At 42.0% G+C, this 15,765-nt stretch overlaps 1 protein-coding gene across 1 annotated transcript in view; it reads right to left on the bottom strand.

Annotated features, from left to right (window-relative positions):
• The window catches only part of fmn1 (formin 1), a gene marked incomplete at both ends in the record, with an annotated part of 31,465 nt that extends 17,321 nt beyond the window's left edge, over positions 1–14,144 (bottom strand). The window contains 3 exons of the mRNA XM_084000227.1: positions 331–439; positions 8,071–8,252; positions 12,344–14,144. Of these exons, the coding sequence (XP_083856353.1) occupies positions 331–439; positions 8,071–8,252; positions 12,344–14,144 (2,092 nt within the window). The remainder of the gene's footprint in view (positions 1–330; positions 440–8,070; positions 8,253–12,343) is intronic.
• Positions 14,145–15,765: the final 1,621 nt, after the last annotated feature.

The following is a 15,765-nucleotide window of genomic DNA, read 5'->3' as shown; positions in this document are numbered from 1 at the left end:
GAGCTGTGTTTACTTTACCACTGTAGCTTGATATCACATCCACCACATGATGACACACAGCAAACACCTCTGTCTAAAACATGAATAATATAATGAATGATACATAATGAGTCATGTAGGGACGTAGAGTCATAGAGTGAATATACACCAGCTCCACTGTAACAACTGAGTATTGAATTACAAATTCTGTGAGGGACATCGCTGAGATGTTTGAGTTTTCCTGCTGTGTTTACTTTCCTGTCCTCCTGTCCTGTAATACAGTCTGAAGCAAATAAAGATGCGTATTGACCAAACATCAAAATACAGTATAATAATCAGCCAGTGCAGTACCTGCTTCTGTGTACTTGAGCCCGACCTTCTCCTCCTTCAGTGGCGGCCAGACGGCTTGTAGACGACCAGGAGTTCGTTCTTCTCCTTCTCCAGGTGTGGAAGCTTCCGACTAGAGTGGAAAAGATTAACAACAGAGATGAAACACAGCTTCTATATTTCAAAATATTCACAATATACCAATAATTACTTACTCTAATCTTTTGCTTGATTCACGTTACCTTTTTCTACATATGAGTAACTTACCCTAAATAAAAAGGTTTTTCCTTTTGTTGCCTATCAACTGAAATATATGATCAGTGGTCAGTATAACTATGGTCAGTATAACTCGTCCTCAGGGTGGGTATTTTAAAGATAAAGTAGGCCTACATTAAATTAAAATAGTAGAATAATGGATGTCTTCCACAGTGATGGGAATAATAGCGTTGTAAAATAACGGCGTTACTAACGGTGCTACTTTTTTGAGTAACGAGTACTCAAAAAAGTTAGTGTTTCCCCGTTATAACACTGTAACAATAAAATGCGCCGTTACTCGCCATTACTTGACTCAAGAAGTCCTGTCACAAAATAATACACCCGTAAAATGTGCGTTATGCACACTTTTTTTTTTTCAGCCTATCAACTAGTGTGGAGGAATACTGGGTGATACAGTTTTGGTTAGGGGGGGTGAGTCCAAGTAATTTGACATATTTGAGTATTTTATTAAAAACACGCAAAAGTTACTTTTCCTGGTAATTAGTTACTTTTATAATGTAGTAATTCTGTTACTAACTCAGTTTCTCTTGGGGAAAGTTATTAGTCACTGTAACGTGCCCAACACTGGTCCTCCACAAGGTCTACTGTAAAACTCAACATGAATCACTTAGATAGGCCTACTATCTATAACTACGTGGCCTGATGCTCCTGTTCGGTAACATGTTGCGTACTTTGCCGTCTGACTCCATTTTCTCTGGCGTCTTGTTGGACGTTCTCTCAAACAGAGCTCTCAACACATCTTTTTCACCCCGTATCTTCTTCCTCACTGCTTCCAGATCCACTTTATCTGACGGGTCCTTCTTCAGAGGCCTCGGGGTGAAAAAAGCCTTGAAGGCATCAAACGCTGCCTCGGCGCTGGACACCGGTGGTTTTGCAGAATCAAATGCTCCCGAAGCTTCAACATCCTCCTCCGGGTTTTCCTTCTCAGGACTCTCTTGACTTTCATCGCTGTCATTCATCGCTCCGGTTTCATCCTGCTCTCCCTCGGCCTCCGTCTCCTTCTTCTCCTCTTTCTTCTCCCGATTCAGAAGCGAGGAGATGTGGTCCAGGAAGCCGCCCTGACCCTTCTCATCGGCCCTCTTCGCTTCTTGAGACGGCGGTTTGATCTGGGCGTCGGGCTCGGGGCCGACCACCGTCTTCCTCAGGACCTTCAGGCCGCTGAAGAGCGCCGGGAGCTGGATCTGCTTGTCGGTGGGCGACACCGGGGAGAAGGTGGCTCTGGTGAAGGTGGATCCAGGCGGAGGGTTGTTGGCTGCAGCCGCTGATGTTATGGAAATATTTGGTGAAGTACGTGTTGGACTGAGAGGAAGCCGGTGAAGTTGAGAGGAGGATTCAGGATCTACATCTTTCAATTCTTGTGTCTTTTCCTCCTCTGCACCTTTAACCTCCTCTTCATCATCATTATCATCATTTTCAGAGCAGGATGGATCAGCAGTTTGCTCCATGAGTTCCTCCAGTGTTGGTTCAGCCTCTTCTTCACCAGTGGGTCCTGTCTCACTCAGTTCATGCTTGGTTTTGGCAGAATCCTCAGGATTTGTGACAAAATGTTCCTGTAAATCTGTATTTTGGTTATTTTCATGGGCTATTTCTTCATCGTCCTCCTTCTTGACACTGTCACCGTCTGCGTTTGTACAGTCGGTTGAAGTGTGTTGACATTGTGGCCGCAGAGATGTGTTCAAGGCACAATTATTCAGCAACTTCTCCAAAGTGTTACAACCATTGTCTTCATCACAGTTTTTGTCTGATATCTTATTCTGGTCTTGATTTGTTGTAACCGTCTCTTTCTGTGAGACGTCGTCGTCGTCGTCGTCGTCGTCAGTGTTTACATCCGTGCTGTGCTGCTCTGTTGGGCTGAAGTTATTCCTCTCATGCTCTGTCTTGTCTGAGTCCCATCCATCTTCTCTCACCACTGAGTTAGAGGTCATCTTCTCCTCTTCACGAGGCAATATGAGATAAAATAAAGGATCTGCAGGATGCCCGAAAGCATCTTTCAAGTTCATATCCCCATTTTTCTTCAGATCAAACCTCAGCTCATCCTGCATTATGTCCACATTTTGCTCCTCTGACAGGGTCCTGAAAAATTTCAGAAAGGCTTTTTGCTCCTCCATTTTCCACAAGTCACAGTCGCTCACAGAGAAAGTGGTAAAATCATCCAGGTTAGAGGGAGCAGAAAGTTTCTCAGACGCTGTCCCCACAACATCAGCATTGTGGTTGCTGTTTGTACAGCTTGTATCTGAGACTTAAATGGGACATTGCGTTATCTTGCATCAGAGAAATGCAGTGAGAAGAGGTGTAAGTGGTGTTTTGGCATCTGTATGGCATGCAATTTGGATAATGCAGCTGCTGCTTACGATCGGTAAATGCATGCAAGTCAAAAAAGAAGAGAAAGGCAGATCATTATTTCTGAAAGTCCAACCTGTTTCCGCTCCAGTTTGTCGAAAAAGAAATAAATGTGTCCTCTCACTGTTTCAACAGCTCCTTCATGTCTTACCAGAGAGCTAATTTTCCAAACCTAAAAGTGGAAGCTGCTGTTAGTCAGTCACTCAGAGCAGCCAATGACAGAGGAGAAATCCACAAAGTAATGGAAAAGTGGATGTTTCCAAGGCTCCATGAGTCTGCCCGGCTGCAGTGACTCAGCTCAACCTCAGTCACACTTAAAAGTCAGATCCAAGTCCAGGTCCGGGGCTTTTTCGGTTTCCAAAAAAAATTCTGCCTCCTTTTCCTTCCAGCTCTGCTTAAACCTGCTGTTACGGTTTACGGAGCAGCAGCACCTTGGACGTCGTCCTGCAGATTGTCAAAGTGTAATTGGAAGCAGATGGCGTCTTCAGCCACTGTTTGTGACAACACCCTGACAGATCCGTGAGCCATAAGGCAAAAGGAAGCCACCCAGAACAGATGGAGGGGGCGCCACACCCAGAGCTGAAGGAGGGTAAATAGGCCTTGCCAAGGATCACTTGTTAAATGTTTTGGCCTGTACCGTAAATCCACAGCGACAGACAGAGAGAGAGAGGTCTCAGCTCCCCCCGTCAAGGTACTGAGCAACACCCGGCTAATCTGAACGTCTTATGGGTCTAACCCCACCTACACCACAGCTGATCGGCTCACATACAATCTAACGCACACTCCTTATATTCCTTACTGTAGTCTGAGCATTGACTGTCAAAATAAAAGAACTTGTGCAGTATGTAAATATTTGCTTGCAGTTACTTTGCATTTTACTGTTTTACTGTCATATATTACTGTTAAGCACTTTGATTCTCCTCTGTGCTCTAAAAGTTACTCTGCAGGTACACTTGCCATGCTTTTCTGAGTTTTTGAGCTCAATATAAAGTGCACAGTTAGTAATTATACTATAGTATGTAATGGTTGGTGAGATATTGATGCATAAGATGAGAAGATTTGATACTAAATGGTGGAAAACAGCTGCTCACCAAGAAGCAAAATTGATGAATGAATTGCTTTTCAAAATAAAGGTACTACTATCTATTGTGTCATGGTGTAGATACTGTAAGTCAAAAAAAAGGGAAAAAAGAATATGGTAATAAAACCTAAAAAATAAAGTTAAACTTGTTTCAAATAAATATATAAATGTTAAGCTGATGACATCTATATGAAAACAGGAAAAAATAGGAAATATTAATTATTTGTTGGATGCAAATATTCAGCACTTTTTTAATGCTGACTATGAGCAAAGAGAAGAGACAGGAGAAAGACAAAGACTTTGACTGGAGGCTCCTTCTGCTCTGTTTCAAGCTGCTGCCTGAAACTTCAAAGTGTGTTTCTGAATTTCTGACCCAGAATGAAAGGCTTTGTTCATCAAGTTTTTTTTTTTTTTCACGGTTTTCTGAATAAAATAGAAAAAAAAAAAAAAAGCCTCCAGCGTAAATGTCCTCCTTCATTGTTTCACATCTGTGTTATTCTTAGCTCTCTGGTTCCCACCCTTGTTTGCTTTCATCTTATCACAGCCAGCAGGTAAGTGACAGATAACACTTTTACTGTGTCTCATTACGCTTGTGTAACTTTCTCTGAAAAAGTCTTGTATGGCGGAGAGACAAGGCTGAACACAACAGTGTGGCGTCTTAACCGGCTACGCTTAAATCTTATGAATACTAATAAAGTGCTTTTACATTCCCAGGGAGGGACACTGTGGCCTTTATGTGAGCTGTGTTTATGTAATAAGAATGAATCCAGATAATCCCATGAAATAGCATTAGACTCAGAGCGCACACACACACAACAGTCTTCTGAACAGGCACACTGGACTGTATCCAGCACCAGGCAGCAGAAACACAACATGTGCTGAATTTTATACATCACCAGGCTGCAATTCACTGTGACCACATTAAAAATGGCTTTTATCTCATGTGTCCAATTCAATGTCTTTCTCGAGCTCCACTTGATGCCACTCTATCTGTTTTGTATCTGTTCATCTTGTTCCACCTCAGAGGACATTCAGCCCTGTCTCATGCACATAACATGGGATGTGCATGGGAACAGTACAACCCCATGAGATGCTAATTTGTAGTAATAAAACTGATTCTCCATCATATTAAGCTGTTAAACGTTTACAAATTATGTTGAAATTACAATTCAACTTTGAAATTGTTGATGTGGCCGCAATTTTCTAAGCCTGAAATTTGCTTTTAAAAAAGTAATTTAAAATCTAAACCTTATCATAAGGTGATTAGGGATGATAATTAACCCCCTGGCTTTTTCTTTTCATTCCAAACTTTGAATTTCTTCCAGATTATACGGTATTTTATTATTGATATAAAACATTTAATTTGCTCTATCTTATCTTTGTTCTGCTTCCTTTCCTTTTTTTTAATCGTGTTGTGTGACCTACTATGGATCACATGAAGTATGTTTGTAGTTATAACTTAATTATTATTGTCGTCACACTATTTTTTCATCATTATCCTCCTATATTACTTATTCAATACGTCAGCTTAATGTAAAACGCAACTCTCATCAAATGGTCTGATTTGTCTAACTTGAATGAGCAGCTACGTTGATGCAAACACAGTGACAGAGGAAGGGGGGATATGTTTTAAACAGCATTAATAGAGGCACTCATTCATACCTATACAGATACCATCCCTCATACAATGCAACTACAGAGCTGCATTAAATCCCATTGTGTTATGTAACCACAGGGAACACAGCGCTCTTTGTTGTACAGCACCGGTGCTGTGAGGTCGCTGTTTGAACCTGCACCTACATGACCGTGAAGCAAAAGTCCCAAGAGACCCAAGAAACCACGGCGATGCAAAATATATGAAAGTCAAAGTCATGATGACTCAGCATTATTGGAAAAAAATACAAGAGTACCGGTAATAATAGCTGTCATTCTCACTCAGGCTGAAAATCACAGGACATGTCTGTTTATACAAGTCAGCAGTGTAAAGCTCAAGCATGTAGAAGCCTCCTTTTATATTTAACAGAAGGGGAGGGGGCAATATGCTGTCCCACGTGCCTCGTCTGATCAGGGTTTTTGCAGTGGGTACCAAGGGGCCTGAAAACATACTAGGGGAAACACTGAATTACATCATTGTCAGACAACTGAGGGAACAGCTCGGAAAACCACATGGATTTCAACCTAAGGAGCCTGCAAATTACAGATCTTTTTGTCTATTCTCACATTTTGGGGGCCGGAAGGCAAGACAAACACCCAAATGCATGTTAAAGAGCCTTCAAAAAGTGCCATTTCTATAATATGTCCCCTTTAAATTTGGTTTCCAGTGTCGATTATACGCAGCAGTAGGGCTGGGCGATATGAGAAAAAATCCTATCACGATAATTTTTTTCATATCAGTCGATATCGATATATATCACGATAGGACTCAAGTCACTGTTTTTGTCAAGCCTAAATGTTCTATCATACTCACGGGTGAGATTTGAAGATATCAGAAGGTTATTTCTGATTTAAATATATATTTTTCGTCAAAAATGTAACATTTCAGATGTAATTATTAACATATAAAAGCAATGAGTAGCCTAATAACAGTTTCAGATAAATAAAACTGGTATTATATACAGTTAGTTTCAACCAAATAATTTGATTGGACAAGAGACATACATGAGTGCTGATATACAGGTATATACAGGTCTTTTTACAGACATTATCACTCCGCTGTTCAGCCATTCTTTAACATTACATCAGACAGGAGTTAGGTCAGACTAGAGCCAGGCTCCCCTTACAGGAGCTGCCCTATCTCTCTGCTGCTGCTACAGTTATAAACGGACGTGAAAATTAAAACCCGGACCTGACGTGGCCCGTCTAATTAGCGATCATTCTCAGCCTAAACCCGACTGAAAAAGAAAAAGGAAGAGAAATCGCCGCGGTTAGCGCTTGCTTCGCCAGTGGCCAGTGTTTAGGTCGTCACAGCTGAACAGGGTCGCTGTGGTGTGAGGAGCAGCAGCAGCAGAGCGGCCACGCCGTGACTGCGCTCCCTTTGATGTGTGACGGCGGCCGGAGCTCGACTCGCTCCGACTGCCTGGTGTCTCCGTTGTGAAAGTTTAGTGTTGTTTACAGTACTGTATTAGAGTTCCATCAATCTGGGTTAATGTAAACATGACGTACCACGTCTTTTCGCGGTCACTCGTCCTAGTTCTCCTCCATTTTTTCTTTCGAGGCAACACTCATTCTCTCTCTCTTTTTTACTGGCGATGCCCCGCTGCTGACGCCAGGCTGCAGCAGCCCAAACATTACCACGTGTTGTTGTGCTGTGTACAGTCTTCCTGTGCTGTGTCAATCTAACCTGGTTGGCTCAGCCATTGGTTCAGCGCGGCGCAACTCTCGTTTTCATTGGCTGTTTCAAAACATGAATGAATGAAACCTATCGACTCTCTATCGACCACGTTTCATATTGCTATTGAGTAAAGTTATATCGCGATATATATCGTTATCGTTTTATCGCCCAGCCCTACGCAGCAGCCATTAAAATGAATATTGGTAATGAAAGACATGTGATCAATTTAAACTTTTCCTTAACCACATGCATGTGCAAAAGAAAAGTTATAATAAAAGGAAGGATACATGAACCTGTCATCTTGTTTTTGTTAATAATTTCACCATATAAAAATTCCAGGTTCATTTTAAATGATTGTCAATGTTGTGTTGAAGATCAGATGATGGCATGCAGTTCTGGAAGAAATCCAAAATATCTGTACTAATGCATATATCATTTTTCAATTTCTGATTTTCACCTGTATTTTTGTGTTATATTATATAAAACAAAACAACTACTTCACCCAGGACCTTGTGGTGTGTGTGTGTGGACAGTGGTGAACGTCATAATATTCCTCCCGGTGTTTGTCAGTGACCCTGAAGCAGGTGCAGGTTCGTTATCATGCTCAGCAGGAGATGAAATGAAAAACTTTCAGAGTGACGGTAGTAAAATATTTAAAACCCACCACGACCAGTCTAGACAGCATGAGAGAGAGAGAGGGGAGGGGAGGGAGGGAGGGAGTGATGATGCTACTCACCCTACACTCCTGGGGGAGGAGGGGTGTGAGTGGAGGCGTATCAGTGATGTCATCCTCCGGAGCAGTGATGCGTAAGAAGTCGACGTGCTGCGGTCTGGACGGATGAGAGAGCGACTGACACAAGGAGAGAGTCTCCTCGACCTCCTGCTGCCAGATCTCCTCCTGTCTCCGGAGCGCCTCGTCTGTGGGGGAAAAGGAGAAGGAGAAGGAGAAGTCGTCAGTGTGGCATCAAACGCTGTGAGGTGCAGGTGTTTTTCAATGTGACCGTGTCACAGCAGCAGGTGCTCCAGGGAGCTGTTCAGAGCTTTGTCTGTAAACATGGCTTTCAACAAACTTAGAGCATAATTAATCAACAGTGAGCTCTTTAAAAAGGCTGATTGATTCTCCAGCTCCGTAATAATAAATCTAGTGTGTTGCACTTTAGAGCCGCAGTGAGGATATAAAACAGCAACAACAGGGCTAAATCTCTCCCTTGAGCTTTATTCAATTCAGGAAGAAAAACAAAACAACCTCCACCACCCCGGTCATCACATGTTGATTTATTGCTACTGCTTTACTTGTGTGGTTGATTATTACTAATTGTTATAATAAAAAAGCACCTGTTGTTGACGGCTGTGATCCGTTTTAATGTGAATATAATATGATGCTTGTGAAAGATTATGACTGATGTGTTCTGTCATTTTTTGGATGGGCCGTCTTCTTTCTTTTTTTAAATCATACTCCTCTTTAAGCTTCCAATAGTTTTCTAATAACCAAAATTCGTCAACTAAATGATTCTCAATCACCAGGGGGAAGTACTGTAACTGCTCCAAACCCTCTTTTTAATATTTCAACTAACATATCAAATGTAAGTGTGTATTATGGGCATGCATGACAGTTATGGGAAACCAACATGCTCTGTTCTGTTATCAGCCTATTAAAGACCCCCTAAACCAAAAATAGATTTTTTTAAAATTATTAACATGTCAATGTTGTGTTTGGGTTCTGCTACAAGACATTTCAGCAGCGAGGTAGCTAATGCACGCCATAACTGAGCATTTTAGATTTGAAAATGCCATTTCAAAGCCAGAGTCTGAAAAAGTTGGATTCAGTTTTTCAGCACCCAGTCGGGTTTAATACGTCAGAATCCCTAGCAGCCAATCCTGTTGATTTTTTTTGCATCTCATTTGTTGTGCACTGTGATACCGAGCAACCCGGTGGCGGTCATGATGCATGCATACTCATGAATATTCATAAAACCTGGATTTTTCAATGAGGGAGAAATAATAGACGTGTTTTTAGCCTCTTTGAGGGTTTTTTTTAAACATCTTTTTTGTGGGAAAGCAATTTCAATCAAAAAATAGTCGTAGCAGAGCATTTTTACAAATTTTAAAATGCCTCTTTAGGGGAACTACACTGTTACAGAAGTTTATTATCGAGTTAATACAAAACAATATTTTAAATCTCTCATATGCTTATTGATTACAGGTTGTTCTGCCAATATGTGCTGAAAGGTTGATGATGCATTATGTTGCAACGGTGACACCTGCTGCCAACTGTGCTAATTGGAAAACTAGTGGATTTAATTATCCCACAGAAAATGTTTTGAAATGTTTCTGGATGTCCAAATAATTGGGTGCATTTTGCTAAACAACCATCTCGCCAACACCAGATGGAGTGCGAAAAAGGCAGCTCAACCTTGAGAGGAGAAGAGTGTTTCTGCTTCCGTGAGCTGCTCCACAGTAAATCTGTCAGTATCGTTTCAGAAAAAGGAGCCAACAGAGATGTCGATGTTGTGTAACTTCCAGTGGACACATAACGGCTCTCAGTGCGCCAGATTAAAGAGCTTATGGAAATGTGTTATCTGTCCTCGGTTTGACCACGTTGAACAGAGCAATGGATTTTGAGAATAACCCTCTGAAGGCTCTGATGTCTTTCTTCTTCTCGCTCTGATCGCCGGCCTCTAATGATTTGTTGTGTGTCACAGAGCTCAGAGCGTTGATCCACTTTGGACAGCCGGCTGAGAGAGAGTCATCGAGCCTGATTCTGCTGCTGCAGATGTGTTTATGAGGAAATACAGCAGTTACAAGTTACAGTTTGTTTTTCCCTTTTATTCCCCCCTTGTGTAGCTGTATGTACTGTACAGTGTATTGAATATCATCGTCCAGCTCCTGATATACACTAGGTTATGTTAGAACTAAATTAAATATTCCAGCGAAAGACTCCACAGTATGTTGTGCATTGTTATGTGTAATGTCTTTGATCACTAAAAAGATGCGTTTTTGAAATTTTTCTGTGGGTTTCATCACATTTTGGCTGCAGAAAGAGTCTGTAACAACTGATCCACTGACAGGTTGCTTAAGGATTACAGAAAACGTTTAAAGTAAATCCAAGCTAACATATTTTCTAAAACTGCATCAGATAATCAACTTTTTTTTTTTTTACATCTGCATTCATCTTGAGCTATCAGAGATACCACCTAGACAACTAAATCTCCTTAAAATAAACTATAGGCCACATTATTTTGAAGAATGGTACAGATACTTCCTCCAATGTTCACTTCCTTTATACATCTCATGAGATACTGATGAAAACTAAATTTGTCTCAAGAGCACCACTGTTTCAAAACATATCTTTGACAGTGGGTATTTCTGAACTTTTCTTTTTTAACCATTTAGCTGCTGACATATAGACAGATATCAGTATTTAAGAAAGGAGTTGAGGGAGGACTTATTGGCTCAGCTCTGCAGTGCACCATAGGAGCACCTTTAAATAAGTGGCACAGCAAGTAAATAAATCCTACATGGTCAATTCTCATGGGCCATTTCTGTTCTTAAAAAAGGAAACTGTTCGTCTCAGATCAGTGCCACCCCAGGACTACGAGGGTATCCTCATCAGGTGCAGCTTGTACTTCATGCCTGAGCAAACACACACACACACACACACACACACACACACACACACACACACACACACACACACACACACACACACACACACACACACACACACACACACACACACACACACACACACACACACACACACACACACACAGAGTGGTATGTCAGACCAGCAGGGAGTCATCATTTACAGACTACCACACATCCTTCACATCTGATCCAGCTGCTGCGGTGATAGAAAGTGTGTGTCTGTGTTCATCGACCCGGGGGAGGCCACAGTCTGACAGTCTGGACTCAGCGTGCACCAGCTCTCAGCCCGTCTGCTCTTCCTCCTCCTCCTCCTCCTCCTCCTCTGTTCACTTCACTAACCAACCACTAAAAAGTCAATGTCACGCTGTTATGCGCACACACACACACACACACATACTTTCCACCCTGTTACTCTGAAAACTCTCTGCAGGCATTTTAACTCCACCGTCTTAATCCGCCATATGCTAAATGGCCATGAAGCACGTGTAGCATGCTTAACAAGGTGGAGGCACAGCAGCGTCTGTAAATCAGTGCTGCTGAGAGATTGTTGATCAGGGTCTCAGACATGCAGCAAAATCCTTTAAAATATCTCACAGGCTCCTGCATGACGGTGTCAAACACAGTGATTCTGGACACAAACAGAGCTTTTGTAACTATATTGGTCAGAGATGCAATAAAAAAGTTGCCTTAACTTTTTCTCTGTACATTTGAAGTTATTTGTACCATTTCATTAGCAGCTGACTTGACCTGGTTTCAAAGGAGAAACATATTTTGATCAAAACATATTGAAAGTTTTTCAAGAGTTGTAAAAGTGGCATTGAAAGTTGCGATGCTGTTCAAACTGCTTCTCATTTACTGCATATGATCATTTTGTGAATTCGGCAGTGCTTTTTTTATTTGGATTAAGTTCTTGTGCAGCTGCTTGTGCTTAGACAACATGTAATATTTAGCAATAAAACATGAATTGTACAGAAAAAAGGTTCATATTTTCTTAGTTTAATTATCTTAAAAAGCTCAATTTTGCCTCTGGGTTTGATATTTAAATGTTGCATTCACACTTCTGAAGTTTTGTTTTAATCACTTAAACTTATGATGGAGGGATGAGCTGTATAGCTGAAATGATGCTATAGTTTTATGTTGAATGATTCCAACAGAATAACTACCACAAAATAGGAGATGTGTGGAAAAAACAGCTGCCAATGCATATGAATATGCATTAAATCAGACAAATCTCAATTACACTTTGCTTTCCGAGTGAATGCTTCCAATAGATCAGAGTTTCACAATAAGATAAACTTAAAGTTGAGACTGTATGATTTGTTAACAACTGTTTCTTTGATGATGTAATCAGCAGTTTTTACCTGAGGAGAGCAGATAGTCGTGGCTGGCCTCTGTCTCATTGCTGCATCTGTTCGCCTGCATCTGATTCTGCTCACTCAGCCGGTTGTCCGCCCACGACAACTTCCTTTTTGGGTTCCTCTGACCCTTTTCTGTCGCACCAGTGACCGTGATGGCACTGCCACAGCCTCCAGCCCCCTGAGAGAATAAACTGTTTCCTTCTGAGTTTGTCCACACTCTGTGAGTCCTGGAGATGTCTTCTTCTTCTTCCTCTTCTTCTTCGTAGTGCTGATGGGTGAAGTTCAGAGTCGGGCAGAGAGAGCGGTGGCCGGGCCCTGCGCTGGACAGCGTGGACGTGACTGAGGGCGACAGAATCGGGGACATGCCTTCAAAGCTGCTGGATGTTCTTGCAGAAGCATCCAGGATCGCAGACAGAGACGGTGACGGCACGGGGGAGGTTTCTCCACCAGCCGACACAGAGGGTGACGAATTGTTTGGCAGCGTTGAAGGACTGAAGATGAAGCGGTAAGGATGTGATTGTAGATTCAGAGGACTCTGCTCACTAAAAGTCATCCTCTCCTCGTCCTCTGTGAGAGCTTCAATCTCTGCCTTACCTCCCTCCATCATCAGAGCCTGGTGGAGGCTCTGGCTCAGAGCTTCACCCAGGAGATGAAGCTCTTCAACCAGGGAGTCAGTGCTGTATTCGGGGCTGCATGTCTGCTGCAGATGTTGGAGTTGATCCTCATCAGCACATCCATCTGGGATAGACTGAGGTTCATCAACAGCTTCACTGCCTTCATTGATCCAGTCTGAACTGGTGAGACTCACTCTTTGTATGATTCCTTCAACCTCCTCAATTTTGCCCATGACTCGTCCTGCTGCCGTCCTCTCCCCGAACTCGTCTTCAAACCACCAGCGAGGGGAACTCACTTCTCCAACTTCTGCCTTCTTTTCCTCATGTTTCTCACTTGCTGACACGGCGATTAGAGATTTTAATGGGTCCTGACTAGACTGAGAGAACATCTCATTGTCGTACTCAGAAAGGTCTGTGTCTGAGTCAGCAGCACATTCATCCTTCACAGGAAAATCCTTTCCGTGAAAGAAAGGACCGCTTTTGCTGTAAGATTGAGGAGCATTTTCTGATGAAGCACCAGGCAGCTTTGCTCTGCACACCGGCTTTAAATCCTGTGTTGAAGCGTTTTTATCCTCTCTTTCTTTTCCTGTAGCTTTCTTCCTCCTGGCAGCAGGGGTGGAGGTGATTGCCCTTCCTGCCCCAAAGTCCCACTCTTCATAAGCAGGAGAGCTCGTCATCTGAAGCTTTGTCAGCGTCCTTGCTCTCAGAGGAATCCGAAGAGCCCCGGGTGTCATCTTGAAGTTGTGGTGAAGGGTGCTGGTGGAAACTAGCCCGTCTGCTCTTCTTCTTCTCTTGCGAGGGATTTGGAGTCTTGGCGATTTAGGTGAAGCATCCCGACTCTCCGCGTAGCTGTGACAGTTGTTCGACTTAAGTTTGGTGCCCTGTTGGTTTCCCATGCTCATGAAGGCCTGGCACTCCAAACACAACGGTAACAGCTCCGTCAGCCAGTGGAGCTCAGACGATTCGTCCACTGCTTTGAGGTTTTCTTTAAAGTCTGTGAGGCCGAATCTGTCGTCGTCCTCCTCCTCCTCCTCCTCCTCCTCCTCCTCCTCCCAGTCAGAGGTTAGTTGGAAGCCGACGGGGGCTTTGAAGGGGGAAGATGGGCCCCTGCAGAGGGAGAGGGCCGGACTCATACAGCTGCTCTCTCTGATGGTTTTGTAGAGGCTTAAGGTGGTGTGAGTGCTCTCCATGATGTTATTCGATTACCAGAGATAAAGCAGGTGATGGTTCTCGTCAAGCATGAATGGATTCTTTGGAGTTTTTAAAACCTCTGAAAACCACAGAAAAGAAAAAAAAAAGTGTATTCATACTCATAATAGACATCTGCAGATGTTTCTTTCCATAATAGAAAACAGACTGAAAGCAGAATGAGATGTTTCTTTTGGTTTTTCTGTTTCATTACTTTACTTCATACCTCACCTCAGTACTTAGTTTTGTTCCCTTTAATGAAAAAACTAAACTAAACTAAAGACAGTGCAAGTAAAATCCTATCCTTGAATGTACAGTAAAAGCTGATTTCTTCTGTTGTGCTCTGATGTGATAGTTAACTGCATTTTGGTTTATTCTCCTGATTAAAGAAAACATACTTTTGTTTACATTTTTTATTAGTGGAAGCAAAAGGTGGAAAAATCAATCCAAAATGTAACTACTTGTTGTAGCTTAATATTTGCTGTTGCTCTGTATCAAAAAATGTGTTTGAATACAGCTTTAATTTGGGGAAATTGTGATATTTCTTCTTTTTTTTTCTTGCAGCCCTGCACTAGTGCATCAAAAAAAGGTTTCTGTCAGGATGGCATGCAAACGTCTTAACCTTGTTTACCAGTTATGTAACTCAAATGCAATTTCACAGAATAATCAGTTCACTGGAGACACATGAAAAGCTCATCTGCAACTCCTCAACCTGGATCACAAACTTCAACCAGCTTCTACAGTTTATAAGTTTACTTCTCATTTCTACTTGACAAACATCACTGTCCACGCACAAGACTTCACAAAGTTTTTTTTTTTTTACGTCTTGAAACGATTTGATAAAACAGAATAAACATGCCATCACTCATGTTTTAAAATTCATATATCCTACTAAGTCAGTGGAGAATCAAGCATATGTATTAAAAGAACAAATGAAACGAATGCACTTTAAACATGAACTTACTTGTAACTGTCGCATCTCTCCACCAGCAGCAGCTGCAGCAGCAGCAGGTCGCAGCTCTGTCGCTCTCAGCCGCGTCCAGGTGACAGGAGACAAGCGCCCGCCCGCTGAAGCGACAGACAGGAGCCTCGTCCAATCAGCGGCGTCGGGGGAAATTAGAACGATTCCCATTGGCTCATTGGATACAGGTCGCGACGGGTAATCCCATCAGATCTGTCAGGTAGCTACTGAGGGGCTCATAAACACACAGACGTCTATAGGCTCAATGAGGATTTAGATTGATCAATTTAATCTTCTCGTCATAGGTTTTGCATCATTCATGTTTACTGTAGACATGTTTAGCCTACTTCATCACATATATGTCAAATATATCAACTATCTTATCAAAGGATCCCTACAACAATATGCTTAAAATCATTGATGATTAAAGAATCCAAACCCTTAAATGTATGTTAAAGTAACAACACAATAGCATTCTTCATTGCAAGCTATAAAGTCCTGCATTCAAAAACATACGTAGGCTACTAATAAAGTTACCAGATTCATAGCAAAAAGTACCTTAACTCATAGTATTCATCATCTTGACTTTAGATTGATGTGTATCATAATATAGGTCTCATTATTAAAGCATGATTACTTAATGTTTCATTACTTTTGTAAAT

Source organism: Trachurus trachurus (assembly GCF_905171665.1).
Source record: "Trachurus trachurus genome assembly, chromosome: 24".
Lineage (NCBI taxonomy): Eukaryota > Metazoa > Chordata > Actinopteri > Carangiformes > Carangidae > Trachurus > Trachurus trachurus.
The sequence above is the reverse complement of the archived record's forward strand: the minus strand, read 5'-3'. Positions and strand labels throughout refer to the sequence as shown.